The following is a 27,127-nucleotide window of genomic DNA, read 5'->3' as shown; positions in this document are numbered from 1 at the left end:
GGGTCCTTAATTATGCTGCCTTTCTGAGGCAGCGGGAATTATAGATAAAGTCAATGGATGGCATGTTCTCCACTACGCTTCCTGAAGTCGATGACAATCTCCTTCGTTTTGTTGACATTGAGGGAGAGATTATAGTCATCGCACCAGTTCACCAGATTCTCTCTCTCATTCCTGTACTCTGTCTCATCATTGTTTGAAATCCGCCCCACTACAGTGGTGTCACCAGCAAATTTGAAAATCGAGTTGGAGGAGAATTTCGTCACACAGTCATAGGTGCATAAGGAGTATAGTAGGGGGCTGAGGACACAGCCTTGTGGGGCACCAGTGTTAAGGATGATCGTGGAGGAGGTGTTGTTGCCTATCTTTACTGATTGTGGCCTGTGGGTTAGAAAGTTCAGGATCCAGTCACAGAGGGAGGAGCCGAGGTGATGTCCACTCCCAGGAATTTGAAGCTGTAAACCATCTCTATGTATCTGACAAAAGGCCGATTACAACATCCCCCCCTCACGCTTCTAAATATCACTCAGTTAGGTCCAGACAGAGGCACACACTGCAACAAGTAACTTGTGTTTTACAAAGGATTTCTCAGTTGTAACATCTCAGAAAGAGGAGAAAATATTGTAGATCAGCAAATGAGACATCAAAAAAATCCCTGGGCACTGCTGTGATGAAAGCAAGGAGAGTTCACCCCATTGTCCTAATCAATACTCACTCATTTAACATCACAAAAACAGATCATCAGGTCACAGTCTCAATGCTGCTCGTCTCTCGCTATGCGCAACCTGGCTGTTGCATTTCCAATGGTTACAACAATTGAAATTACATAATTGGCAGTAAAGGGCATGAGGGCAGCACGGTGGCAAGCACTACTGCCTCACAGCACCAGGGACCTCAGTTCGATTCCGATCTCGGGTGACTGTGTGGAATTTGTACTTTCTGCCAGTTTCCTCCCACAGTCCAAAGATGTGTAGATTGGGTAGGTTGGCCATGCTAAATTGCCCCTTAGTGTCCAAAGGTTAGGTGGCATTTTGGGGATGGTGCCTAGGTTAGGGTGCTCTTTCGGAGGGCCAGTGCAGCCTCCATGGGCTGAATGGCCTCCTTCTGCACTGTAGGGATTCTATGAAAATGCTTTATGGAGTGTCTGGTGGAAAGATGGAAGGTGAAAAGAAGATGAGAATTCAGGAGCATTGTGAAAAGGTTAGTGTATTCTCTCCAGAGGTATTAGCAGCTAGGGGCTGAGCTGGCAAAGGGAGATGGCACTGTTAGAGCTGAGACTACCGACTGAGAAAGGCTGTAGCATGCATCAGAAGATGGACACAAAGAACACGAAGCAGGAGCAGGCCATTCTGCCCCTCAAGTTTGGTCAGTAAGTTCTTGACAAGTCTGATTTTAGCCTCAATTCCACTTTTCTGCCCACTGTCCCCGCTGCTGTTCGCACTAGCAATCGAACCGCTAGCAATCGCGCTCAGGGCAGCAAAACATTGGAGGGGGATCCGAAGGGGAGGTAGAGAGCACAGAGTCTCACTCTATGCGGATGATCTGCTCCTCTATATCTCGGACCCACAAAGCAGCATGGACGGAATCATAGCGCTCCTGAAAGAGTTTGGAGCCTTCTCGGGCTACAAACTCAACATGAGCAAAAGTGAGATCTTCCCAGTACACCCGCAAGGGGGGGGGGGGGGGGGGGGCAGCGCTAAAGGGCCTGCCGTTCAAACAAGCCCGAAATAAATTCCGCTACCTGGGGATCCAAATAGCCCATGACTGGAAAGGGGTCCACAAATGGAACCTCACCAGCCTGACGGAGGAAGTTAAAAAGGACCTGCAAAGATGGAACACACTCCCGCTCTCCCTCGCGGGGAGAGTCCAGACGATCAAAATGAACGTACTGCCCAGGTTCCTTTTCCTGTTTAGATCCATTCCGATCTACATCCCCAAGGCCTTTTTCAAAGCGCTGGACAAACATATCATGGCGTTCGTATGGGGGGGTAAAAATGCTAGGATCCCAAAGAAGGTCATCCAAAAAACAAAATCCAGGGGGGGGGGGCTAGCCCTCCCGAATCTACAATTCTACCACTGGGCGGCAACAGCCGAGCGAGTAAGGGGATGGATCCAGGAGCCAGAAGCCGAGTGGGTGCGTGCGGAGGAGGCCTCCTGCATGGGAACCTCCCTCCGGGCCCTCGCCACGGCAGCACTCCCATCCCCACCCAAAAAACACTCCACCAGCCCAGTGGTGACAGCCACCCTCCAATCCTGGAACCAACTGCGGCAGCAATTTGGCCTGTACAAAATGTCGGACAAGGCTCCCATCTGCAACAACCATAGGTTCAAACCAGCACTGACCGACGCCACCTTCAAAAGGTGGAGGCAGGACGGGGGGACACTGACAGTCAGGGACCTATACACGGACGACAGGATCGCAACACTGGACGAACTGACAGAGAAATTTCAGCTAGCTGGGGGGAACGAGCTACGGTACCTGCAGCTCAAAAACTTCCTACGAAAGGAGACAAGGACGAACCCACAACCGCCACGACAGACACTATTGGAAGACCTACTGGACGCAAGTATCCTAGAGAAAGGGAACTGTAGTGACATGTATGACCGACTGGTAGATAGGGACGACACCGTACTGGACGCAACAAGAAGGAAATGGGAGGACGACCTGGGGATGGAGATAGGGTGGGGACTCTGGAGCGAAGCACTGCATAGGGTCAACTCCACCTCCACGTGCGCAAGGCTCAGCCTGACGCAACTAAAAGTGGTACATAGAGCCCACTTAACGAGAAACCGTATGAGTAGGTTCTTCCCGGAGGTGGAGGACAAATGTGAGCGGTGCCAGAGAGGCCCGGCCAACCACGCCCACATGTTCTGGTCTTGCCCCAGACTTGTGGAGTACTGGACAGCCTTCTTCGAGGCTATGTCCAAAGTGGTGGGGGTGAGGGTGGAGCCATGCCCGATAGTGGCGGTCTTCGGGGTTTCAGACCAGCCAGATCTATTCCTGAGGAGGAGGGCGGACGCCCTTGCCTTTGCCTCCCTGATTGCCCGCCGTAGAATCCTGTTTGGCTGGCGGTCAGCAGCACCACCCAGAGCTGCAGACTGGCTGTCCGACCTCTCGGAATCTCTCCAAATGGAGAAAATCAAATTCGCCATCCGAGGGTCGGACGACGGCTTCCACAGAACGTGGGAGCCATTCATGCAACTGTTCCGGGACCTGTTTGTGGCCAACGTACATGAGGAAGAATAGTCGGGTGGCCAAGAACCAGGGGAAAATGGGCGGGAATCGGGGGAAGGTAGCCGGGGGGGGGGGGGGCCTACGGGCTCGTTATGGGGGTTTGATGGCAAGCCAAGGCCCAAAACCAAACTATAAATAAATGCCTATAAACATGTGCCTCGGCCATATTGGGGAATGTAAAATATGTATGCTGGCTAAAGGGGGCGGCCACAATTATTGTTATGAAGATGCTTACCTGTAAATATTCATGTAAAAAAATTGTGTGTTTTCCTTTGTTTTTTTTTTCTCTCTCTCTCTAATAACTTGTAATTTGTCATATATAAAATATGAAAACTCAATAAAAAACATTTATAAAAAAAAATTCCACTTTTCAGCCTCGTCCCAAAGTCCTCAAGACCAACCTGTCTATCTCAGCCTTGAACATATTCAATGGCCCAGCCTCCACAACTCCCTGGGCTAGAGAGTACCAAAGATGAACAACTTGCTGAGAGAAGAAATTCCTCCTTATTCCCTTATTTTGAAACTGTTCTCCCTAGTTCTAGATTCCCTCACGAGCAGAAAGATCCTCGAAGCCTCTACTCTGTCAATCCCACCTCAGAATCCTATAGAGGGGAGATGATGGTAGAGCGGTAACAATGCTGGACTAATAATCCAGAACGCCAGACTAGCCCTGGGGTCATGGGTTCAAATCTCACTGTAGGAGCTTGTGGAATTTAAATTCGGTCAATAAAATCTGGAATTGAAAGTTAGTCAGGGCAGCTATCATCGATTGTCATAAAAACCTGGCTGGTTCATTAATGCCTTTTAGGGAAGGAAATCTGCCATTCCTACCCAGTCTGGCCTTCCTCTGACTCGAAACCCACAGCAATGTGCTTGGTTGACTCTTAAAGGCTCCTCTGAAATGGCGAATAGGGTGGGTGATAAATGCTGGTCATGTCAGCCACCCCCACATCCCATGAAAGAATAAAAACACATCTTCACTCATCCAAACTTCAATGGGTATGAGAAGTGTAATAGTTCTCTATGGACAAGCAGCCATAACCCTCGCACACACCGGAGAGAAGAGATTGAGTTACCTTTCCTCCAGCTTTTTGTGCTGGGCATCCAGGTTCCTGTACGCTGCCTTCATGCCTGCCTGCTGGCCAATTAGCGTCTCGCACTCGGCAGACTGGCGCTCATTCAGCACAATCAGCCTTTCGTGGTCCTGGAGCAGTGAGTCGTATGTGGCCTTTTGCTCCTCCTTCTGCCGGCTCAGACTTTCGTTTGCCGCCTCCAGGCTGGACTGCAGGTTCTGCAGCAAAGTGTTCTGGCCCATCAGAGACGCACCTTGGGAATTCAACGTCGAATTCTCCACCTGCACAACAGGGAAACCCCAACCCCCGTCAGGCCAAAAATTATACATTGAAGCTGTTTCATTAGCAAAGCTCAAAGATCTGTGGCTAAAGTGGAGGCAGCCACATCACCCAGACAGTCCCTACAGAGTCCATTTCTCAATCTGCCATATACCCACACAGGGCCTTTACTGGACTTACTTGGGAGGGCTGTGAATAGAGGCATGATTATCCAATGGGTTAATTGTTAAGGAGTGCACAGGGACCTGGGAGCACATGTGAATAAACCATTAAAGGCAGCAGGGCAGGTTGAGACGGCAGTGAAAGGACATACGGGGTCCTCAGCCTGAGGGGCGGAGGGGGGGAAAGCCGGGGGGGGGGGAGGGGGGGAAAGCCGAGGGGCGGAGGGGGGGAAAGCCGAGGGGCGGAGGGGGGGAAAGCCGAGGGGCGGAGGGGGGGAAAGCCGAGGGGCGGAGGGGGGGAAAGCCGAGGGGCGGAGGGGGGGAAAGCGAGGGGGGGGGGGGGGAAAGCCGAGGGGCGGAGGGGGGGAAAGCCGAGGGGCGGAGGGGGGGGAAAGCCGAGGGGCGGAGGGGGGGAAAGCCGAGGGGCGGAGGGGGGGAAAGCGGGGGGGGGGGGGGGGGAAAGCCGAGGGGCGGAGGGGGGGAAAGCCGAGGGGCGGAGGGGGGAAAGCCGAGGGGCGGAGGGGGGGAAAGCCGAGGGGCGGAGGGGGGGAAAGCCGAGGGGCGGAGGGGGGGAAAGCCGAGGGGCGGAGGGGGGGAAAGCCGAGGGGCGGAGGGGGGGAAAGCCGAGGGGCGGAGGGGGGGAAAGCCGAGGGGCGGAGGGGGGGAAAGCCGAGGGGCGGAGGGGGGGAAAGCCGAGGGGCGGAGGGGGGGAAAGCCGAGGGGCGGAGGGGGGGGAAAGCCGAGGGGCGGAGGGGGGGAAAGCCGAGGGGCGGAGGGGGGGAAAGCCGAGGGGCGGAGGGGGGGAAAGCCGAGGGGCGGAGGGGGGGAAAGCCGAGGGGCGGAGGGGGGGAAAGCCGAGGGGCGGAGGGGGGGAAAGCCGAGGGGCGGAGGGGGGGAAAGCCGAGGGGCGGAGGGGGGGAAAGCCGAGGGGCGGAGGGGGGGAAAGCCGAGGGGCGGAGGGGGGGAAAGCCGAGGGGCGGAGGGGGGGAAAGCCGAGGGGCGGGAGGGGGGGAAAGCCGAGGGGCGGAGGGGGGGAAAGCCGAGGGGCGGAGGGGGGGAAAGCCGAGGGGCGTGAGGGGGGGAAAGCCGAGGGGCGGAGGGGGGGAAAGCCGAGGGGCGGAGGGGGGGGAAAGCCGAGGGGCGGAGGGGGGGAAAGCCGAGGGGGCGGAGGGGGGGGAAAGCCGAGGGGCGGAGGGGGGGAAAGCCGAGGGGCGGAGGGGGGGAAAGCCGAGGGGCGGAGGGGGGGGAAAGCCGAGGGGCCGAGGGGGGGAAAGCCGAGGGGCCGGGGGGGGGAAAGCCGAGGGGCCGAGGGGGGGAAAGCCGAGGGGCGAGGGGGGGAAAGCCGAGGGGCCGAGGGGGGGAAAGCCGAGGGGCCGAGGGGGGGAAAGCCGAGGGGCCGAGGGGGGGAAAGCCGAGGGGCCGAGGGGGGGAAAGCCGAGGGGCGGAGGGGGGGAAAGCCGAGGGGCGGAGGGGGGGAAAGCCGAGGGGCGGAGGGGGGGAAGCCGAGGGGCGGAGGGGGGGGAAAGCCGAGGGGCGGAGGGGGGGAAAGCGGGGGGCGGAGGGGGGGAAAGCCGAGGGGCGGAGGGGGGGAAAGCCGAGGGGCGGAGGGGGGGAAAGCCGAGGGGCGGAGGGGGGGAAAGCCGAGGGGCGGAGGGGGGGAAAGCCGAGGGCGGAGGGGGGGAAAGCCGAGGGGCGGAGGGGGGGAAAGCCGAGGGGCGGAGGGGGGGGAAAGCCGAGGGGCGGAGGGGGGGAAAGCCGAGGGGCGGAGGGGGGGGAAAGCCGAGGGGCGGAGGGGGGGAAAGCCGAGGGGCGGAGGGGGGGAAAGCCGAGGGGCGGAGGGGGGGAAAGCCGAGGGGCGGAGGGGGGGAAAGCCGAGGGGCGGAGGGGGGGAAAGCCGAGGGGCGGAGGGGGGGAAAGCCGAGGGGCGGAGGGGGGGAAAGCCGAGGGGCGGAGGGGGGAAAGCCGAGGGGCGGAGGGGGGGAAAGCCGAGGGGCGGAGGGGGGGAAAGCCGAGGGGCGGAGGGGGGGAAAGCCGAGGGGCGGAGGGGGGGGAAAGCCGAGGGGCGGAGGGGGGGGAAAGCCGAGGGGCGGAGGGGGGGAAGCCGAGGGGCGGAGGGGGGGAAAGCCGAGGGGCGGAGGGGGGGGAAAGCCGAGGGGCGGAGGGGGGGAAAGCCGAGGGGCGGAGGGGGGGAAAGCCGAGGGCGGAGGGGGGGAAAGCCGAGGGGCGGAGGGGGGGAAAGCCGAGGGGCCGAGGGGGGAAAGCCGAGGGGCCGAGGGGGGGGAAAGCGGGGGGCCGAGGGGGGGAAAGCCGAGGGGCCGAGGGGGGGAAAGCCGAGGGGCCGAGGGGGGGAAAGCCGAGGGGCCGAGGGGGGGAAAGCCGAGGGGCCGAGGGGGGGAAAGCCGAGGGGCCGAGGGGGGAAAGCCGAGGGGCCGAGGGGGGGAAAGCCGAGGGGCCGAGGGGGGGAAAGCCGAGGGGCCGAGGGGGGGAAAGCCGAGGGGCGGAGCGGGGGAAAGCCGAGGGGCTGAGGGGGGGAAAGCCGAGGGGCTGAGGGGGGGGAAAGCCGAGGGGCGGAGGGGGGAAAAGCCGAGGGCGGAGGGGGGGAAAGCCGAGGGGCGGGGGGGGGGAAAGCCGAGGGGCGGAGGGGGGGAAAGCCGAGGGGCGGAGGGGGGGAAAGCCGAGGGGCGGAGGGGGGGAAAGCCGAGGGGCGGAGGGGGGGAAAGCCGAGGGGCGGAGGGGGGGAAAGCCGAGGGGCGGAGGGGGGGAAAGCCGAGGGGGGGAAAGCCGAGGGGCGGAGCGGGGGAAAGCCGAGGGGCGGAGGGGGGGAAAGCCGAGGGGCGGAGGGGGGAAAGCCGAGGGGCGGAGGGGGGGAAAGCCGAGGGGCGGAGGGGGAAAGCCGAGGGGGGGAAAGCCGAGGGGCGGAGGGGGGGAAAGCCGAGGGGCGGAGGGGGGGAACGCCGAGGGGCGGAGGGGGGGAAAGCCGAGGGGCGGAGGGGGGGAAAGCCGAGGGGCGGAGCGGGGGAAAGCCGAGGGGCGGAGCGGGGGGAAAGCCGAGGGGCGGAGGGGGGGAGAAAGCCGAGGGGCGGAGGGGGGGAAAGCCGAGGGGCGGAGGGGGGGAAAGCCGAGGGGCGGAGGGGGGGAAAGCCGAGGGGCGGAGGGGGGGAAAGCCGAGGGGCGGAGGGGGGGAAAGCCGAGGGGCGGAGGGGGGGGAAAGCCGAGGGGCGGAGGGGGGGAAAGCCGAGGGGCAGAGGGGGGAAAGCCGAGGGGCGGAGGGGGGGAAAGCCGAGGGGCGGAGGGGGAAAGCCGAGGGGGGGAAAGCCGAGGGGCGGAGGGGGGGAACGCCGAGGGGCGGAGGGGGGAAAGCCGAGGGGCGGAGGGGGGGGAAAGCCGAGGGGCGGAGCGGGGGGAAAGCCGAGGGGCGGAGGGGGGGAGAAGAAAGCCGAGGGGCGGAGGGGGGGAAAGCCGAGGGGCAGAGGGGGGGAAAGCCGAGGGGCGGAGGGGGGGAAAGCCGAGGGGCGGAGGGGGGGAAAGCCGAGGGGTGGAGGGGGGGAAAGCCGAGGGGCGGGGGGGAAAGCCGAGGGGCGGAGGGGGGAAAGCCGAGGGGCGGAGGGGGGGGAAAGCCGAGGGGCGGAAAGCCGAGGGGCGGGGGGAGAGAAGCCGAGGGGCGGGGGGGGGGGGGGGGGGGGAAAAGCCAGAGGGGTGGGGAAGTAAGAGGGGCGGGGGGGAAGCCGAGGGGTGGAAAGCCGAGTGGGGGGGGGGGGGGGGGGGGGGGGGGCGAGAAGAAGCCGAGGGGCGGAGGGGGAAAGCCGAGGGGAGGAGGGGGAAGCCGAGGGACGGAGGGGGAAAGCCGAGGGACGGAGGGGGGAAAGCCGAGGGGCGGAGGGGGGAAAGCCGAGGGGCGGAGGGGGGAAAGCCGAGGGGCGGAGGGGGGAAAGCCGAGGGGCGGAGGGGGGAAAGCCGAGGGGCGGAGGGGGGAAAGCCGAGGGGCGGAGGGGGGAAAGCCGAGGGGCGGAGGGGGGAAAGCCGAGGGGCGGGGGGGGGGGGAAAGCCGAGGGGCGGGGGGGGAGAAAGCCGAGGGGCGGGGGGGGAGAAAGCCGAGGGGCGGGGGGGGGGGAAGCCAGAGGGGGGGGGAAGTCAGAGGGGCGGGGGGGGGGAAGCCAAGGGGTGGGAAGCCGAGTGGGGGGGGGGGGAGAAGCCGAGGGGCGGGGGGGAGAAGCCGAGGGGCGGAGGGGGAAAGCCGAGGGACGGAGGGGGGAAAGCCGAGGGGCGGAGGGGGAAAGCCGAGGGCCGGAGGGGGGAAAGCCGAGGGGCGGAGGGGGGAAAGCCGAGGGGCGGAGGGGGGAAAGCCGAGGGGCGGAGGGGGGGAAAGCCGAGGGGCGGAGGGGGGAAAGCCGGGGGGCGGAGGGGGGAAAGCCGAGGGGCGGAGGGGGGAAAGGGGCGGAGGGGGGAAAGGGGCGGAGGGGGGAAAGCCGAGGGGCGGAGGGGGGAAAGCCGAGGGGCGGAGGGGGGAAAGCCGAGGGGCGGAGGGGGGAAAGCCGAGGGGCGGAGGGGGGGAAAGCCGAGGGGCTGGGGGGGGGGGGGGGGGGAGGCGGGGGGACGGAGGGGGGAAGCCGAGGGACGGAGGGGGGAAGCCGAGGGACGGAGGGGGGAAGCCGAGGGACGGAGGGGGGAAGCCGAGGGACGGAGGGGGGAAGCCGAGGGACGGAGGGGGGAAGCCGAGGGACGGAGGGGGGAAGCCGAGGGACGGAGGGGGGAAGCCGAGGGACGGAGGGGGGAAGCCGAGGGACGGAGGGGGGAAGCCGAGGGACGGAGGGGGGAAGCCGAGGGACGGAGGGGGGAAGCCGAGGGACGGAGGGGGGAAGCGAGGGACGGAGGGGGGAAGCGAGGACGGAGGGGGGAAGCCGAGGGACGGAGGGGGGAAGCCGAGGGACGGAGGGGGGAAGCCGAGGGACGGAGGGGGGAAGCCGAGGGACGGAGGGGGGAAGCCGAGGGACGGAGGGGGAAGCAGAGGGGCGGAGGGGGGAAGCAGAGGGGGGTAATCGAGGTGCGGAGGGGGGGGTGCCGAGGGGCGGAGGGGGAAATCCGAGGGGCGGCGTAGGGGGTGTAGAATCGATGACAGGTAAGGAGGTGCAGTGGGGAGGAAGCAGAGAGTGCGGAAGTATTTACCTGAAGCTTGGCATTCTGTATTTGGAGAGTGGTGCTCTGTTCCTGCAGGGATATCGTCTGTCGCTGCAAGGTGACTATCTGGGAGTTGACAGCACTGTTCTGTGCTTCCAGCTGCTTCAGCTGGTCCTTCAGTAGTTCCTTTTCCACCTGTAATGCTGCGTTCTGCCAACACAACAAGCAGCAAATTAGAATTGACTTCAGTTACAGAGCAAGAAGAGAGTGACTGAATTATATTTAAAAGCCGGGATTTTTCATTCCTGGGCACCAGAAATGTGGAGTTAAGAAAATTCGCAACTTCACAAACCTAACCAGGGAGCAAGGACCCCATCCAGCCCCCCGCCCCTCCTCCCCACCACTGTTCTCTGTGTTCTCTCCACACAAATGTTCTCATTTTTGTTCTGGGGTAGCAGCGGGCCGTGCTGGTTAACGGGGGTTTGACCCATCACCGCTAGAACTGCTGCGGAGCCAGCCCTGGTGAAAATGGCAGAGTTTAGGGGGGCAACTTCCAGAATCGGGGTTTCGTCACTATTTGACTGAGCCAGACGACCCTCTCCGTCCTTGAGAAACATCAGGCCAAGTGTCAGAATGAACTAAAAACTGTGTGGCTTTCAGACCCAAACAAGGGGCTGGTTTAGCAGAGGGCTAAATCGCTGGCTTTGAAAGCAGACCAAGGCAGGCCAGCAGCACGGTTCAATTCCCGTACCAGCCTCCCCGAACAGGCGCCGGAATATGGCGACTAGGGGCTTTTCACAGTAACTTCATTTGAAGCCTACTTGTGACTATAAGCGATTTTCATTTCCTTTCACGGTGCTGCTACATTTACAATAGTGACGACACTGCAGGTGTACTCCCATTGACTGAGTGCTTTGAGATGCTGGCCATGAAAGGTGCTATATAAATGCAAGACTTTCTTTTCAAGTGATGGAATATTAAAAGATCGATTCCAAAAATGATCAAAGTTTGGCTGCGTCCAAAAGAGAGCTGCATTTCTGTAGCACCTGTCACAGCCTCGATGCATTCCAGCCAATGAAGCACTTGAAGTTTAGTCACTAATTAAATATCGGAAACATGGCAGCTTGTGCACAGTAATCTCCCACTAATCGAAACGTGACCACGATGAGATCATGTGTTTTTTGACTGTCACTGATTGAGGGCAGTACACGGAGCAGGAACATTCTTCTGAAAATGCTGGCTGCGGGATCTTTTAATGTCGTAACCGTGTGTCAGCCGTGGTTCAGCTGGCAGCACTCCCATGGCCGAGTCACAAAGCTCTGGGTTCAAGTCCCACTCCAGGGCCCGAGTACAAAAATGAAGGCTGACACTCCGGTGCAGTACTGAGGGAGTGCTGCACTGTCAGAGGTACTGCCTTTTGGATAGGGCGCTAAAACCGAGGGCCCACCTGCCTCGCCGCATCGTGGCTAATACTTTGAAGAAGAGCAGGGGAGTTATCCTGTCCTCTGACTCATCCCTCAATCAACAGGAGGAATTTCCCGGCTAAGATGCACCCGGCGCAATGCTCCTCGCACCCTGCAGCTCATATAATTTGGGTCATGCCCTCGCGGGGACTTCCCCGGCTCCGATCATTTTACCCCCCCCCCCCCAGTGTGAAGCTGGCAGGAAACGCAACTGGTCTTCACCACCAGGCGTGGTGACCATGCCGGTGGGGGGTCTCTCTGAGGATAGTGGGGCCCCTAGGTGATGGTGGAAATGGCAAGGCAGTACCATGGCACTGCCAGGCTGGCACTACCAAGGGGTGGAGCCTGAAAGGGAAGGGTTTGATGCCGGCGAGGATGGTGATGGTGGGGAGTAGAGGCACTAAAGCCCTGATGTTGCCGATGCTGTGGGAGTTTTACTATCACTTTGAGGTCCAGGTGCCCTTTAGAAACGACACCGTGAATTCTATGAAGATGGGCTTGCTGGCTTGTTTAGGCTCCACCTAATCCTCACTCGCGTAAACCTGTCCAGCCTTACAAGAAATTTCAACGTTGTTTTACACATTTGACACAGCCAAACTCCATTTTCATTTTATGTGTGCCAAAATTTTATTTGTAAACATATAAAATACTGTCTGTGCGATCTTTTAATACCGTAACCGTGTGTCAGCAGTGGTTCAGCTCTGGGTTCAAGTCCCACTCCAGGGCCCAAGGACAAAAATCAAGGCTGACACTCAAGGCAGTAGAAGACCGTGAAATTGTCACATTGTTATTTGTGGGATCTTGTTAATATTACAGCTATTGTGTTGCTAAGGTTAATGATAAACAGCGGGAGGGTATTGATGGGATTAAGCATCTTGAGCACATATAAAGAGGGACTGACGGGGAAGCGGTGGCAGAGTAGCATTGTCACTGGACTAGTAATCCATCGCACCCAGGGTAACCCACTGGGGTCCTGTGTTCAAATCTCAACACAGCAGATGGTGACATTTTAAGTCAAGCATTGTTTCTGTAGTATAGTGACTATCACGTTTGCTCTACACACAATAGGTCCCCGGTTCAAAACCAGGTAGAAACATTATAAAGAGGGCTGACCCTGTATTCATGGTCAAGTGGGGCTGTCAACTGTAATTTTTGTTTAATTTATTGATGGTTGTTTTATTCAAAAAGAGTATAAAGAGGAACTTCCACTGACACTTCAGGCCTTCTGTGACCTGTGGGCAACGCAGGGGCTGGGGTGCATTGTTAACACTTGGGAATGGTATTTCAATTTAATTAGTTAAATTTCCTTTTGACGTTTTGTTAGTTGCAGAGCCCCATCAAGGGCAGTTGCCACTTACATATTTGTTTCATTTATTGATCTCTTTGCTTTATTTAAAAGAACATAGAGAGAGTTTGGCCTTCAAAAAGGGTTATTCATTTTATTTTACTGTTACTTTAAGAGTGTAAAGAAAGCCTGCTGGGTCATTGGGTTCGCAGGCGTATGTAATGCTGGATTATGTAAATAAATGAGATTTTATACTTCACCACCTAATTTGGGACTCATTTGCCATTGCTGTGCTGCCACATTTTCTACATTATACAGTGACTACACTGCTAACATACTCCCATTGACAGTAAAGCATTTCAGGAGATCCAGTGGTTATGGAAGATGCAACGTAAACACTCACGTTCCTCTCCACCTCGATAATGTTGTCCTTTACTCTCAGCAGCTCCAAGGTAGTCTCCCTGTTTTCCTTCTCCCACTTTTCTTTCTCCGTGCTTTCAGGCCGGGAATGATGGAGACAGTTTGGGACGGAATTAGGTGCTAGCCTTTCTTCATCCTGACGCTGCAGCAGAGACTCCAGATTCCACTTTACCTGGAAAACAGAGGGAGGGAATTAATGCACGACGGGGGGTGGGAATGTGCGAGCAAAACGTGCCGCGGAAGCAGCAACAACGATCGCAGCAGCATAAAGATAACCATCCTAACGAGCACAGAACCGAACATAGATTGGGGGCTCGGAACTTAGTGACTGCAATTCTTGTCATTTCTGCTGGGGAATATTCTCCCTTGTTCCACGGCTTTCCATGGAGAATTCTGTATATAGACCTCTTACCCAGAAACCATCAATTTAACTAACTCAATCTGACAGCATATAATCTGTGGACTTTAATACAAGGCCCGCCAGTCTACCAGACCTTTCATTTTTATTCTGTAAATTAAGGAGACCTGCATTTTACAGTGTATTGTAATTATTTGTATAATTAAATGCTATTAATTGTGCAATTCTTTTATTACATCCGCCTTATTTTTATTTAAATGATTGCCTGTAACTACGTTATGAAGGATGATTATTTGTATCGTCACATTTTAGCACCTGTCACAATAAACCAATTTGCTTTTCTCCTCCTTCAGGGACTGTGGTCCTGGGAGGGTGTTGGCGACCGTGGACTCCCATTGGATCGGTCCATGATTACGCTTTCAAAATATGGCAGTGGTTTTCCGTTTCCTTTACAGTAAGGCTGACCAAGAAACTCTCCCACTCTTACCACCTGCCAAAAGGTGCATTGATCATAGATCATAGAATTTACAGTGCAGAAGGAGGTCATTCAGCCCATCGAGTCTGCACTGGCCTTTACAAGGAGCACCCTTTTCAAGCCCACGTATGTACCCTATCCCTGTAACCCAGTAACCCCTACTTAACCTTTTTTTTTGGACACAAAGGGCAATTTTAGCAAGGCCAATCCACCTAACCCCCACATCTTTGGACTGGGGGAGGAAACCAGAGCACCCGGAAGAAACCCACGCAGCCACGGGGAGAACGTGCAGACTCCGCACAGTGACCCAGCCGGGAATCGACCCTGGGACCCATGGTGCTGTAAAGCAACTGTGCTAACCACTACGCTACCGTGCTGCCCAAATGGAACGTTGAACGCACCTTCCACAGCCTTGTGGGGGACTTGGGTGCATTGGCAGGGCCAATACCCACTGTGTTACAAGACCTCCAATTATCTATCTATCAAGTACCTTAGGCATGTAGAAATCTAATTTTGCACAAAGCTCGTCATGTTGCATCTCCTCATTTTCCAACTGCAACAACAACTTTCATTTATATAATGCCTTTAAACCAGTAAAAGGCCCCGAGGCGTTACACAAGAGGGATTATCGGACAACAGATGCCACCGCACCAGAGGAGATATTAGGGCGGCTGACTAGCCATTATCGGACATTATAAAAGAGGGGAGAGAGAAAGAGCTGAAGAGGTTCAGTGAACCAATAATGTTTTTTAAAACCCGTCAGTTCTGTAGCCAGTTTCTAACCACACTGTGGGTGTACCTACAACACATGGACTGCAGTGGTTCAAGGAGGTGGTTCTTGGGGACGGACAATAAACTCTGGTCTAGTCAGCGACGCATACATCTCATGACTGAATAAAGAGAAGGTCTTACTGCTAATTTCCAGACTTTGAATTCAAACTCTCAATAATGAACTAATGTTCTGGCGATAACTAGTCCAATATCATCACCACTTCATTGGCATTCACACCTGTCTTTGCTGAATTCCTACTGGTCACACAGGTACAGGCCAAAAACCTGGCAATAGCTTAGCACTACCAGCAATCTCACCCAAGAAGCACAAGGATAGAAGTATCAAACTTGTACATTGTGGGCAGATACACACTATTGAGACAGAAGTTACACAGGAACTGCGAGAGATGAAATGACCTGCTACCATTCCAGTAGTCATACGATACAGTGACAATGGAGTTCTTGACTAATCCTAGCATCAATCAGTCAATAAGGGACTCTGATATGAGACAATGAAAACCCCCAGTCATGGGGATCTTTTGGAATCATAGGTCAAAGTCAACCCACTTCTCTCAAGCGTGTTGCACTCGCCACATACCAGAACTCAAGTTACTTGTATCCCAAGATGTTACTTTCTGAAAATAAATCTATTTAATTTGTATTTGAATGAATCAACACTAATTTCTCCCACTGTCTGCTCAGGGAACCTGTTCTGCAGAGCAGCCACTGGAAATCTGCCAGAGCAGCAACTTGGCTCACGCCAGAGCGGCCATGGCTCGCGCCAGGGCGGCCACTGGCTCGCGCCAGAGTGACCACTGGCTCTCAGATTGACTCTGCCTCTTACCGTGCACAGCTCAGTGCGCAATTGCTGGTTTAGGCTGCTAGACTCGACCAGACGAGATTCCAACGCCTGAATCTTCTCCTCTTTAATCTCTAGTGTTTTCTTCAGCGTTGATTCAATCTTGGTCTCCAGGATCTTGTATTTGCTGAAAAATAAGGAAAATCTGCGTGTTTTTGTTTTGAAGTTCAGACCTCAACAATTCTTTGGTTAAGTTCAGAACCACACCAAGCTGGGGAGACAGGGGTTTTCTTTCCCCTATCCTCATGGGAACCCGTTCCTCCTGCTCCTCCCGCAGGGTCAGCAAACCCAGGAAAAGGAGTTGGATTACAATCAAAATGAATTTGAGATTATAGAGATGGGTAAAGACTGACAGCATTTCAGATGTGCACTTTCTGGGGAGCGGGTGAGGTTATCCATGGGGTTAGCTCAGTTGGCTGGACAGCTGGTTCGTGGTGCTGAGCGAGGCCAACAGCATGGGTTCAATTCCCATACCGGCTGAGGTCAGTTGTGGAGGCCCCGCCTTCTCAACCTTGCCCCTTGCCTGAGGTGTGGTGATCCTCAGGTTAAGGGGCTGGTTTAGCACAGCGGGCTTAACAGCTGGCTTGTAATGCAGAATAAGGCAGCAGCACGGGTTCAATTCACATACCAACCTCCCCGAACAGGCGGCGGAATGTGGCGACTAGGGGCTTTTCACAGTAACTTCACTGAAGCCTACTCGTGACAATAAACAATTATTATTAAATCACCAGCAGTCAGCTCACGGGTTGGGAAGAGCAACCTTGGGCACTATGGTGGCACGGTAGCACAGTGGTTAGCACTGTTGCTTCGTAGCGCCAGAGTCTCAGGTTGAATTCCCGGCTTGTTTGTGCGGAGTCTTCACATTCTCCCAGTGTCTGTGTGGATTTCCTCCGGGTGCTCCGGTTTCCTCCCACAAGTCCCGAAAGCCATGCTGTTAGGTAATTTGGACATTCTGAATTCTCCCTCCGTGTACCCGAACAGGCGCCGGAGCGTGGTGACTAGGGGATTTTCCCAGTAATTTTATTGCAGTGTTAATGACAGCCTACTTGTGACACGAATAAAGATTAAACTTCTTTCATCAAAGCCAGAAAGGTTATATTTTGCAATCAGGTTGCATCAACCTGGTCTGTATTCCCTTGAGTATACAAGATTGAGATGATTACAAATATTAAAAGGAATTTGATGGGGTAGATATGACGGATTTACTACCTCTTGTCGGAAGGGGACATTATCTTTGAGCAAAGCCATTTAGATGAGAAATCAGGGTGTTGGGAAGTTGGATAATTGACTCCGGATATGAACTGGGAGCTGTGAAGATTGGGAGAGATATTTGTGTTGGGCAAGTAGATGCAAACGTATATGGACTAAAGGCAGAAAATGAAAGATGAGGTATGGTTCAATGGTGATCCAATTGGAAGGCAGAACAGGTTTGCGGGGCGGAACGGCCTCGGAATGTTCTTCTCGAGGGCAACAGGCCATAGTTGAATAATGTTAAAGAAAGAATGTTCTGCACGTTACTCAGTTCCCTTCAAGAATCAGCATGTTTATGCAAAAGCCTTCCCTTAGCAGAATAAATGGATGAATAATAGTTGGTAGTCTGCGTTTGTTGGGCTAAATACCCGTTACTCATGTCTACTCCCTTTGGTTATGAAGACAGGTAGGTCCAAGTGCAATTATGAGATTAACTGGCCGGTGGCCAAAGTAGCATAAACAACATTTGTGCTGATTGCTTTTGTGGTACGCCCAGTCTCACTCAAACACTTTAATTATATGATCAATACAACATCAATAATTAATTAGGAATCAAACCAGGTCACAGGAGGCTAGAACCATCAATCACAGTGTGCCTGCACAGCCAAACTGATTAAACTCAAGACTATAATCAATGTCCTGTGCAGATTGCGCAGCGTGGTAAATAAGATTGGCGAGGGCAGATAACCATGTGCGAATATGATGCAGTGGGGTTAATGGAGACCCGGTTCAGCAAAGGGCAGGACGGGATATTAAATATTCCTGGGTACAAGATGTTCGAGGTGGAAACGGCAGGAAAGGGGGTGGATCAATGAGAATTGCAGTGCTGACCAGGGAGAGGATATTGCAGAGGGGTTAAGGGTGCAAAGATGCAACCGCATTTAAATTCATGTTCAAGTGAAAGAGAGAAGTTTACTCGCTTTAAAACAGTGAGTGCCTTCCAAACAACTGTTGAGGTAATTTTTGATCACTTTGGGGCATGGCCAGTAGATGGCAGGCTTCACTCCATTATGGGCACTCCAATCTTAGCCGGTCTGCTCCAGACCCCTGATCAATGAGCAACACTGACACCAATTGCGGGACGATGACCCACGGGTCAAGCTGGCCCAACCCCACCGTGGGCAGCTGCAGCCCAGCTGGCAGCTAGTGGCTTCAGAGGACACATCACAGTCTCACCACCACACACACTCTCTCTCAAAACAACATATTTGTCACTCTTACGCTCATCCACAGGGACCTGTTCCCTGCAAACAAAAGGGGTGGGATTCCCTGTTTCTGAGACCAAGTGCTGACGCCGTGGATTTTTACGACAGAAAAACCGGCGCCGCACCCAGACCGATTCTGTAACCGTTGAGGGGCTAGCACCAGTGCCGCGTGGAACACAATAGATTCCAATGAAAAATGGTGCGGGATATGGCGGGTCCATGATGGACACTCAGGGCTGACAAGCTGCAGCCGCACATACACATTACGCTCCCCACACTCAAGCAAAAAAGGTAGCACTGATTGTGATGGAGCATACCCATACAGCTGATGGGTCATCTGGGACGAGAGGGCACCCCGAGGGGACACTGGTATGACCCATGGCACCAGGTCCAAAGCAGGCTGTTAGCGGTGTGCGCAACTTCATGGCAGCCTTGCCGGCTGCGGCAATGGTGCTCCGTGTCCGCCCACCCTGACCACCTCCTGGCCACCCCCCACTACTCTCTCTCTCCCCCCCGTCCCCCCCAGCCCTGGCAGAAGCGGCACAACTGTCAGCAAACTATGGCCATGTTGGACACTTTCCGTGCCCCCTCTCTCTCCCTCAGCAGCCGTCACGCAGGATTCACAATTTATAAAAGCACAAGTGAAGCACATCATGTGGAACTCGGAGGCGGATAATCGCGGAGGCCCTGGAGAGTACCGGGCCGGGACCGCTAACGATATGTAAACAGTGACCACTGTACGTGCGGAGTGAAACGTATTGACGCCGTTTTCGAGGTGACAGAGAATCACGATTTGCCGTCAAATCGGGCCTGCGCGGTTTTGCCATTGGAAACTAATCCCCGCCAAATCGCACTTCCCGGTTTTGCTGTAGGCTAACGGAGAATCTCGCCCAAGGAATATGTTGAAACCTTGTGGCTTTTTTTAATTAGCCGGAAGCTTGGGGAGCCTATAGTTCTCCATTGCAACACCGTGGCCAATCAGAATTGACTTGCCAACCAATGAACACCCCCTTATCTCCTACAGTACAAACTTGTGATTGTTTGAAATTTGGTATTCTTTCCTTTGTCCTGATAAGTGCGAAATGAAAAGCTTCAGCAGCATGCCTCTTTTTTCAGTAATACTCAACAAATTCTTTGTAAGACAGCAAAGAAGCTGAGAAGTGAAGCCAGGGACAACTCAGTAAAAGAGGGGCAAGTAGAAGAAAGAAAAAATAAAAGATCCTGTATTTAGGTAGCATCTTGCATGCCCTCAGTTTTACAGCCAATGGAGATACGTCTGAAATATGGGGGTAATTTAATCCAGGTGACAGGGTCTTGCCTGCCTGCCAGAGAGCCAGCGAGAGTCCTCATCTCTTCATCACAGTAATCGGTCGAGTGAACCTTCTCTGAACTGCTGCTAAAGCAATTATATCTTTTAAATTAAAGAAACCAAAGCCGCTGCAGTACTCCAGATGTGGTCTCACCAAGGTCCTGCACAGCTGCAGTAAAGCTTCCCAACTTTTATCATAGATTTAAGCCTTATCATAGAATTTACAGTGCAGAAGGAGGCCATTCAGCCCATCGAGTCTGCACTGGCTCTTGGATAGAGCACCCTACACAAGGTCAATACCTCCACTCTATCCCCATTACCCAGTAACCCCGCCCAACACTAAGGGCAATTTTGGACACTAAGGGCAATTTAGCATGGCCAATCCACCTAACCTGCACATCTTTGGACTGTGGGAGGAAACCGGAGCACCCGGAGGAAACCCACGCACACACGGGGAGGATGTGCAGACTCCGCACAGTCAGTGACCCAAGCCGGAATCGAACCTGGGACCCTGGAGCTGTGAAGCCATTGTGCTATCCACAATGCTACCGTGCTGCCCACTATTCCATTTATATATTTATATTCCATTCCCCTTGCAATAAACATAAACATTCCATTTGTCTTCTCCATCACTTCCTGTACCTGCAGACTAACCTGTTGTGATTCATGTACCAGGACACCCAGATCCCTCTGTACCTCTTGAGTATTACAATCTGTTTCCATTTAAATAATATACTGCTTTCCTAATCTTCCTCCCAAAGAGAACAAGTTCACATTTATCCTCGCTATACTCCATCTGCCAGATTTTTGTCCACTCACTTAACCTGCTTATATCCCCTTGCAAACTCTCGACATCCTCTTGGTAACTTACTTTCCTATTTTGATGTCATTGGCAAATCTAACCACCATACATTCACTCCCTTCATCCAAGTCATTGATATAGATTTTAAATAATTGAGGACTCTTAATTTTTCACTTTGTAAATAAATGTCAGATTGAGTAATTATTGGCTCCAATTCTATCCTTCACTAATTTTCTTTCTTTGAAAAGGAACAAGTTGACCCAGAAGTGCACATTCAATAGGCTCTGTGGTGACTTATGAACCATTACATGCATGGCAGATAATGGAGGACAGACTAGAGGACGTATTCTTCTGTACTCTTGTATAATCAAATGACTCCAATAGAATGAGGTGTCTTACTTATCATCGTTGTTGTGTTCCTCTTGTAGAAGTCTCTCGGTGGTGAGACCAATTTTCTCCAACTCCTGATTAAGCTTTTCCAATTCGTTGGACAGCTGCTGGCTCTTGAGTTTCTCATGGACAAGTTCCTAGGACATAGACGGACAGATTAGGTCAGACCAACATTAAAAGTTCACCAACGTTAACACACTGGTAATCCACATAATCAGAGAAGTCGAGAGAAAATAACCCAGAGCAGGTTCTGGTTCCCAAGAGGCACTTATACTGTACAGTGTACAGCTCTGATTATCATATAAAAGAGAAGGCGGAGGATGCAGAAAAGATTCATGTGGCTGATACCAGAACAGCGAGGCTACACCTATCACAAGAGGATAAACAGACTGGGTCTCTTTTCCCTTGAAAAGTGAAGGCTGAGGGGGTGACCCGATAGTGACTCTTTAAAGTTGTGAAAGGTTTTATAGAACAGGCACAATAGAACAGGCACAGAGTGTTTCTACTTGTGAGCAGAGTAAAACTAGAAGCATCAGTATAAAATATTTAACAAAAAAAATCCATTTGGGAATTCTGAAGCTTCTTTCCCCCGGGAGTAGTGAGAATGTGAAACTCACCACCACAAGGAGTAGTTGCGGTGAACAGCATTAGATATGTTTAAGGGGAAGTTTGCTAAACATGTGAGGGAAAAGGGAACAGAGGGTTATGCTGGTCGGGTTTTTAAAATTCATTTGCAGGATGTGGGTGTCGCTGGTTAGGCCAGTATTTATTGCCCATCCCTGGCTGCCTTCTTGAGAAAGTGGCGGTGAGCTGCCTGCTTGAACTGCTGCAGTCCAAGATGTGTAGGTACACCCACTGTGCTGTTAGGGAGGGGGTTCCAGGATGCTGCCCCAGCGACAGTGAAGGAACGGCGATATATTTCCAAGTCGGGGTGGTGAGTGACTTGCAGGGGAACCTCCAGGTGGTGGGGTTCCCAGGTATCTGCTGCCATTGTCCTTCTAGATGGTAGTGGTCGTGGGGTTGTAAGGTGTTGTCGAAGGAGCCTTGGTGAGTTCCTGCAGAGCATCATGTAGATGGTACCCACAGCTGCCACTGTTCATCGGTTGTGCAGGGAGTGAATGTTTGTGGAAGGGATGCCAATCAAGTGAGGCTGCTTAGCTTCTTTTGTGTTGTTGGAGCTGCACTCATCCAGGCAAGTGGGGAATATTCCATCACACTCCTGACTTGGCCTTGTAGATTGTGGCCAGTTTGGGGAGTCAGGAGGTGAGTTACCCACCACAGGGTTCCTAGCCTTTGACCTGCTCTTGCAGCCACGGGTATTTATATGCCTTATCTAGGGGCTCAGCCAATTCTGGAGCACAAGTCTTCAGTATTATTGCCGGAATGTTGTCAGGGACCAGAGTCTTTGCAGTATCCAGTGCCTTCAGCCATTTCTAGATATCAGGTGGAGTAAATTGAATTGGCTGAAGATTGGCATCTGTGATGCTGGGGACCCCAGAAGGAGGCCGAAATGGATCGTCCACTTGGCATTTCTAGCTGAAGTTTTTGCAAATGCTTCAGCCTTATCTTATGCACTGATGTGTTGGCCTCCATCATTGAGGATGGGGATATTTGTGGAGCGTCCAGCTCCAGTGAATTGTTTCGCTGTCCACCACCATTCACAGTTGGATGCAGAGTTTAGATCTGATCTGATGGTTGTGGAATTACAAAGATGTGCAGGTTAGGTGGATTGGCCATGTTAAATTGCCCCTTATTGTCCAAAGATGTGCAGGTTAGGTGGATTGGCCATGTTAAATTGCCCCTTATTGTCCAAAGATGTGCAGGTTAGGTGGGGCTACAGGGATAGGGCGGAGGGGGGAGCCTAGATGGGGTGTTCTTTCAGAGGGTTAGTGCAGATTCAATGGGCCGAATTGCCTCCTACTGCACTGTCAGAATTCTATGGTCTGCTATGGTCTATGTGGATGATATATCCACCTAAATCAACAACAAATATTGACACCCCTCTTAGACGTTAAGTTCATGTGTCAACCACTCTCCATCAAGATGTTCTTCACATATCAGCCCAACCCTTGGCAATTCTGGAGTTGCCTTTCCTACACGGATTATCTCATACATACAAGGTTCCTTCTCAATCAACTGCTTTTCAGCTACAGAACCAATTTTTTTTTTTAAACCACTATATTACCTCTCAGGTTTGAATGGTTTTGATAACAAAGATGGACATGGTACTCAGGGTTGGGCCTGGGCAAGCATAGACCTCCTCTAACTCAACCTGACCCACACGCTTCTGCTTTATCTCAATAGTTCAACAATCTGTTCATTGTTGCTCACCATGGCTGAACATGTTACAACACTGCAGTCGCCGAAAGTTTTCTGGATCCCTGAATTACATTTCCACCCACTCATTGGACATGCTGCCCATTTTTCCTTCCTTCTTTATATATACCAGCATTGAATTTCATCCGCTATTGTTCGACTGACTTGGATTTTACCAAGTTCATTCTGTGCATCCTCAATAGCAACTGCCTTCCTCCACACTTTTATCAAGAATTTCACCAGTTTGAGCTTCTGAATACAGAACGTTACCAATCATGCAGTGTCCCAGCTTCAATTGCTGGCAGGTCGTCTATCTCCCCGAGCTCCCCTCCAACACCTAGAAGAGTGTGTCTGGGAGGCATGCTTAAATGTTATAATTCCAGTCAAGCTTGCCTGCCAAATAAACCAGCTTTAAAGTCAAAAATTCCAAACAAAAAATGGTCTCTTCCTTCTATCTCTTATTTCTTTGTCTCGCTTACTCCAGGTCTGCCCTTCACAAACCCTCCAAAGATTTCAACACTTTAGACAGAAAATAAAGTTGTCATAGTCCCAGATGACCGTAGACTGCTTTCCCCTTTGAATGGTGGCGATTTAATCTGAAGGCCACCACACCTCAGGTGAGGGTCAAGGTTGAGAAGGCGGGGTCTTGATGAATAAACTCTACTGGTACGGGAATTCAACCCGTGCTGCTGCCTCACTCTGGTTTAGCTCACTGGGCTAAATCGGTGGCTTTTAAAGCAGACCAAGCAGGCCAGCAGCATGGTTCGATTCCCGTACCAGCCTCCCCGGACAGGCGCCGGAATGTGGCGACTAGGGGCTTTTCACAGTAACTTCATTGAAGCCTACTCGTGACAATAAGCCATTTTCATTTCATCATGAACCAGCTGTCCAACCAACTGAGCAAAACAGAGAGTTTCATGTTGAACTGTTCATATTGAGTTCAGAGATTTTCTGCCCCTTTCCCTCTTTCCTATTCTCTCCTCAAGCTGTAATGAGAACATGGGGTTGGCTTAACTCTGGCAATCTTCACTCCATATTCATGCAGAGAGTCTAGAGTGATATTGGCAGGATTATCAAAGATAAATCCCACTCCAGCCTTGTCCTTCCCTATGGTTGCAGGGAGAGGTCAGGAATGAGAGTCTTGTCTGTATTCTTAACACAGGCCCTCCTCTCACCGACTGAAATTGGTATCCGGGGATCACCTTTGACATGTACATGGTCTATCTGCCACAGTGGCTAAATCAGGAAACCAGAAACAAGACAAGTCAACACTTGACACATTTGGGGATTGATAGATGAAGGTGTAGATTCTGGGGCGTAATGGATTGTGACCTTGTCTCTAACCAGAAGCTCCAGGTTAGAGTCCCACTCCAGGACTTAATGGCCAAGGGTGCAAGCATGGCCAAAGAAGTTAAGTATCACATGTAAATCTTTCCACCGCATGCTAATGGCAGGCGGTAAGAGTGGGAGAGATTCCTGGCCAGCCGTGGGATGGAAAGAAATGGAAACCTCTACTATCCCATAGCTGCCAACCACAGTGCAACATGCATGTAAAAGTGTTCACCACCACTGAAACTCAAACTCCGAGTGAACTGTAACACACCACCACAAGAAGGCGCCTGTATTTACTCCCGTGAAAGAGATCTAATCAAATTGAGGGATCATTCAGCATCAGTAAAGGCCGCTTATCACCAACCTCTCTCAGCGTCACCAGTGTCCTCTTATTAATTGTAGCTTGCTTGAACAGTTCTTTATTGTCAACTTCCAGTTCCTTCACCTTGCTTGTGGTTTCCTTGTATTTGCCCACTTCCTTTTCCAGTGTTCTCTTTTCCTTCTCCATGCTCGATAGTTTTAGACTATTCTCATCCAAGATGGCATCTTTCAGTTCCACCTGCTGCCACAAACGTTTGTTCTCTTTGTCCAATGTCTTCTTGTCCTTTTCCAGTTGTGCAGTTTGGTGCTCCATCACCTTGTTCTCCTTTTCTAGTTTCTCCAGTCTTTTGCTGGATATCTTCAACTCCTCCAAATTCTTCTGCAGAATGTGATTCTCGTTCTCGGTCTCCTGCAGCTCCTTCTCCAGTTGCTGGATCTTTGTGTTGGTGTTATCCAGGGACTGCTGCAGTCTCTGGTTTTCCGAATCCAGGCTTTGGTAGCTAATCTCCAACCGTTCGGATTTCCGAGTCGAGGCCCTCAACAGTTCCACATTTTTCCTCAATTCGTCCTTCTCCTTTTCCAGTTCTCGGTTCTCCATTTCCACTTTGATTAGTTTTGTTCTCGTGAACTTTAATGTCTCCACCATCCTCCTCAACTCCAAGTTCTCCTCATCTAACTGTTTATTGTCATTCTCTACACTTTCCAACTTGATTGACACGTTCTGCAAACTATTGAGAGACTTTCTGAGTTTGCTGTTCTCCAACTCAAGGTTGGAATTCTCTTGCTCAAGGACCCCGACGTTCTCGCTCGTAATCTTCAAGGAAGCCACCTGCTTCTGAAGTTGCTCATTTACTTGCTCAAGTTTGTGAACATCTTTCTCCAGTTCTTCTGCCTTTTCCTCCTTCTCTTTGTAGTGTAGGAGCTCCTTGTGAGCTTGTTTCTTTTCAAACTCCAGTTTGGCCAGCTTGCCACTCGTCTCTGTGACAGTCTCATGAAGGATTTTGTTCTCCTTCTCTACGTTCTTTACTCGAGCGTCTGCGTTGATTTGGGAACGTTCCCGGAGAGAACAGACTGTCTGCTTCAAGTGTTCATTCTCTTCCTCCAGCTCCTTCACCTGGAGAGAAGGGATCAGAGAAAGTGTCAGAAATAGTCACAGAGACCAAAGAAAATTAAAACTGTGAAGAGTCAAGTGTCAGGATAAAGGTCAGAATTACGGTCCTAACCCCTGGGATTTTACTTTCCCCACACAGAGATGTCATGAACTGGAACTCGTTACATGGAAGCTTGATGGATTCAGATTCCACAGGAACTTCCAAAAGACAACTAGACTTGTATTTAAATTTGTCTGATTAGTGGGGTAACGAGGGGAAAAGCTGGGGGCATGTGATTACATTGGATAGCTCTCTCAAGGGGCCAACACAGGCATGATGGGATAAATGGTCTCCTTCCTTGTTATGAAGTTCTATGTCTCAAGGGCGGCACGGGGGCGCAGTGGTTAGCGCTTCTGCCTCATGGCGCTGAGGACCCAGGTTCGATCCCAGCTCCGTGGCACTGTCCATGTGGAGTTTGCATATTCTCTCCGTGTCTGCGTGGGTCTCACCCCCTCAACCCAAAAAGATGTGCAGGGTAGGTGAATTGGCCACACTAAATTGCCCCTTAATTGGAAAGAAAGAATTGGGTATAAAAATGAAATTCTATAACCCTGAGACGAGAGCAAAAAGCAAGTCAACAGGAGAGCAATGGAACTTTAGTACTTGAAGGTGACCCCAACATACACTACTTTTGTACCTCCTTTAAGGAACAGTTAGAAAAACATGAGAGTAGTTTATTGGCCAGATATCTTTCGAACGGACAATGGGGGAATACGACTTCAGTGTCAATCAATATCAGTCAAATATCCATTCCAGAAAAATTCCACAGCTTAGGATCTAGTCAGCTGGAGGCAGGGCTATTAATGATGAAGCCATTTTCTAAAATGTGTTCATTCACAGCAAGTGAGGCATTGGTGCCTCGGCCAACCCTAATTGCCCTCGAGAAGGCAGTGGTCAGCCACCTTCTAGAACTGCTGCAGCCCATGTGGTGTAGGAACACCCAGAGTGCTGTTAGGGAGGAAGTTCCAGAGCCGTGAACTAGAAACAATAAAGGAACATTGATATATTTCCAAGTCAGGATGGTGTGGGGCTTGATGGGGAACTTGCAGATGGTGATGTGATTGTCCTAGGTGGTAGAAGGTGTGGGTTGGAAGGTGCTATCTAAGGAGCCCTGTTGAGTTGCTCCAGTGCATCTTGAAGACAGTACACCACTCAAAGGTGATGGGGGGAGTGTTTAAGTAGGTGGATGGGGTGCCAATCAAGCTGGCTGCTTTGTCCTGGATGGTGTTGATCCTCTTGAGTGCTGTTGGAACTGCACTCACCCAGGCAAGTGGAGGGTATTCCATCGTACTCCTGGCTTGTACCTTGTAGGTGGTGGACAGACTTTGGGGAGTCAGGAGGTGAGTTAATCACTGCAGAATTGGCAGCCTCTGACCTGCTCTTGTAACCACTATTTATATGGCTAGTCCAATTTAGTTTCTGATCAATGGTAACCCCCAGGGTGTTGATAGTGGGGGATTCAGAGATGTAATGTCATTGAACGTTAAGGGGTAATGGTTAGATTCTCTCCTGTTGGAGATGGTCATTTTTTGGCACTGGTGTGGCACGAGTGTCAGGGA

General features: G+C 52.9%; 1 protein-coding gene across 2 annotated transcripts in view; it reads right to left on the bottom strand.

Moving 5' to 3' along the window:
- The window catches only part of ccdc88c (coiled-coil domain containing 88C), a 223,258-nt gene that overhangs the window by 44,884 nt on the left and 151,247 nt on the right, over nucleotides 1-27,127 (bottom strand). For both annotated transcript variants that reach the window (XM_038773235.1, XM_038773242.1), the window contains exons 15-20: nucleotides 24,461-25,531; nucleotides 20,458-20,585; nucleotides 15,477-15,618; nucleotides 13,012-13,200; nucleotides 9,909-10,070; nucleotides 4,309-4,586 (exon numbers count right to left, since the gene is read on the bottom strand). In XM_038773235.1, the coding sequence (XP_038629163.1) occupies nucleotides 4,309-4,586; nucleotides 9,909-10,070; nucleotides 13,012-13,200; nucleotides 15,477-15,618; nucleotides 20,458-20,585; nucleotides 24,461-25,531 (1,970 nt within the window). The remainder of the gene's footprint in view (nucleotides 1-4,308; nucleotides 4,587-9,908; nucleotides 10,071-13,011; nucleotides 13,201-15,476; nucleotides 15,619-20,457; nucleotides 20,586-24,460; nucleotides 25,532-27,127) is intronic.

The sequence above is a fragment of the Scyliorhinus canicula genome, chromosome 2 (assembly GCF_902713615.1).
Source record: "Scyliorhinus canicula chromosome 2, sScyCan1.1, whole genome shotgun sequence".
Taxonomy (NCBI): Eukaryota; Metazoa; Chordata; class Chondrichthyes; order Carcharhiniformes; family Scyliorhinidae; genus Scyliorhinus; species Scyliorhinus canicula.
The sequence above is the reverse complement of the archived record's forward strand: the minus strand, read 5'-3'. Positions and strand labels throughout refer to the sequence as shown.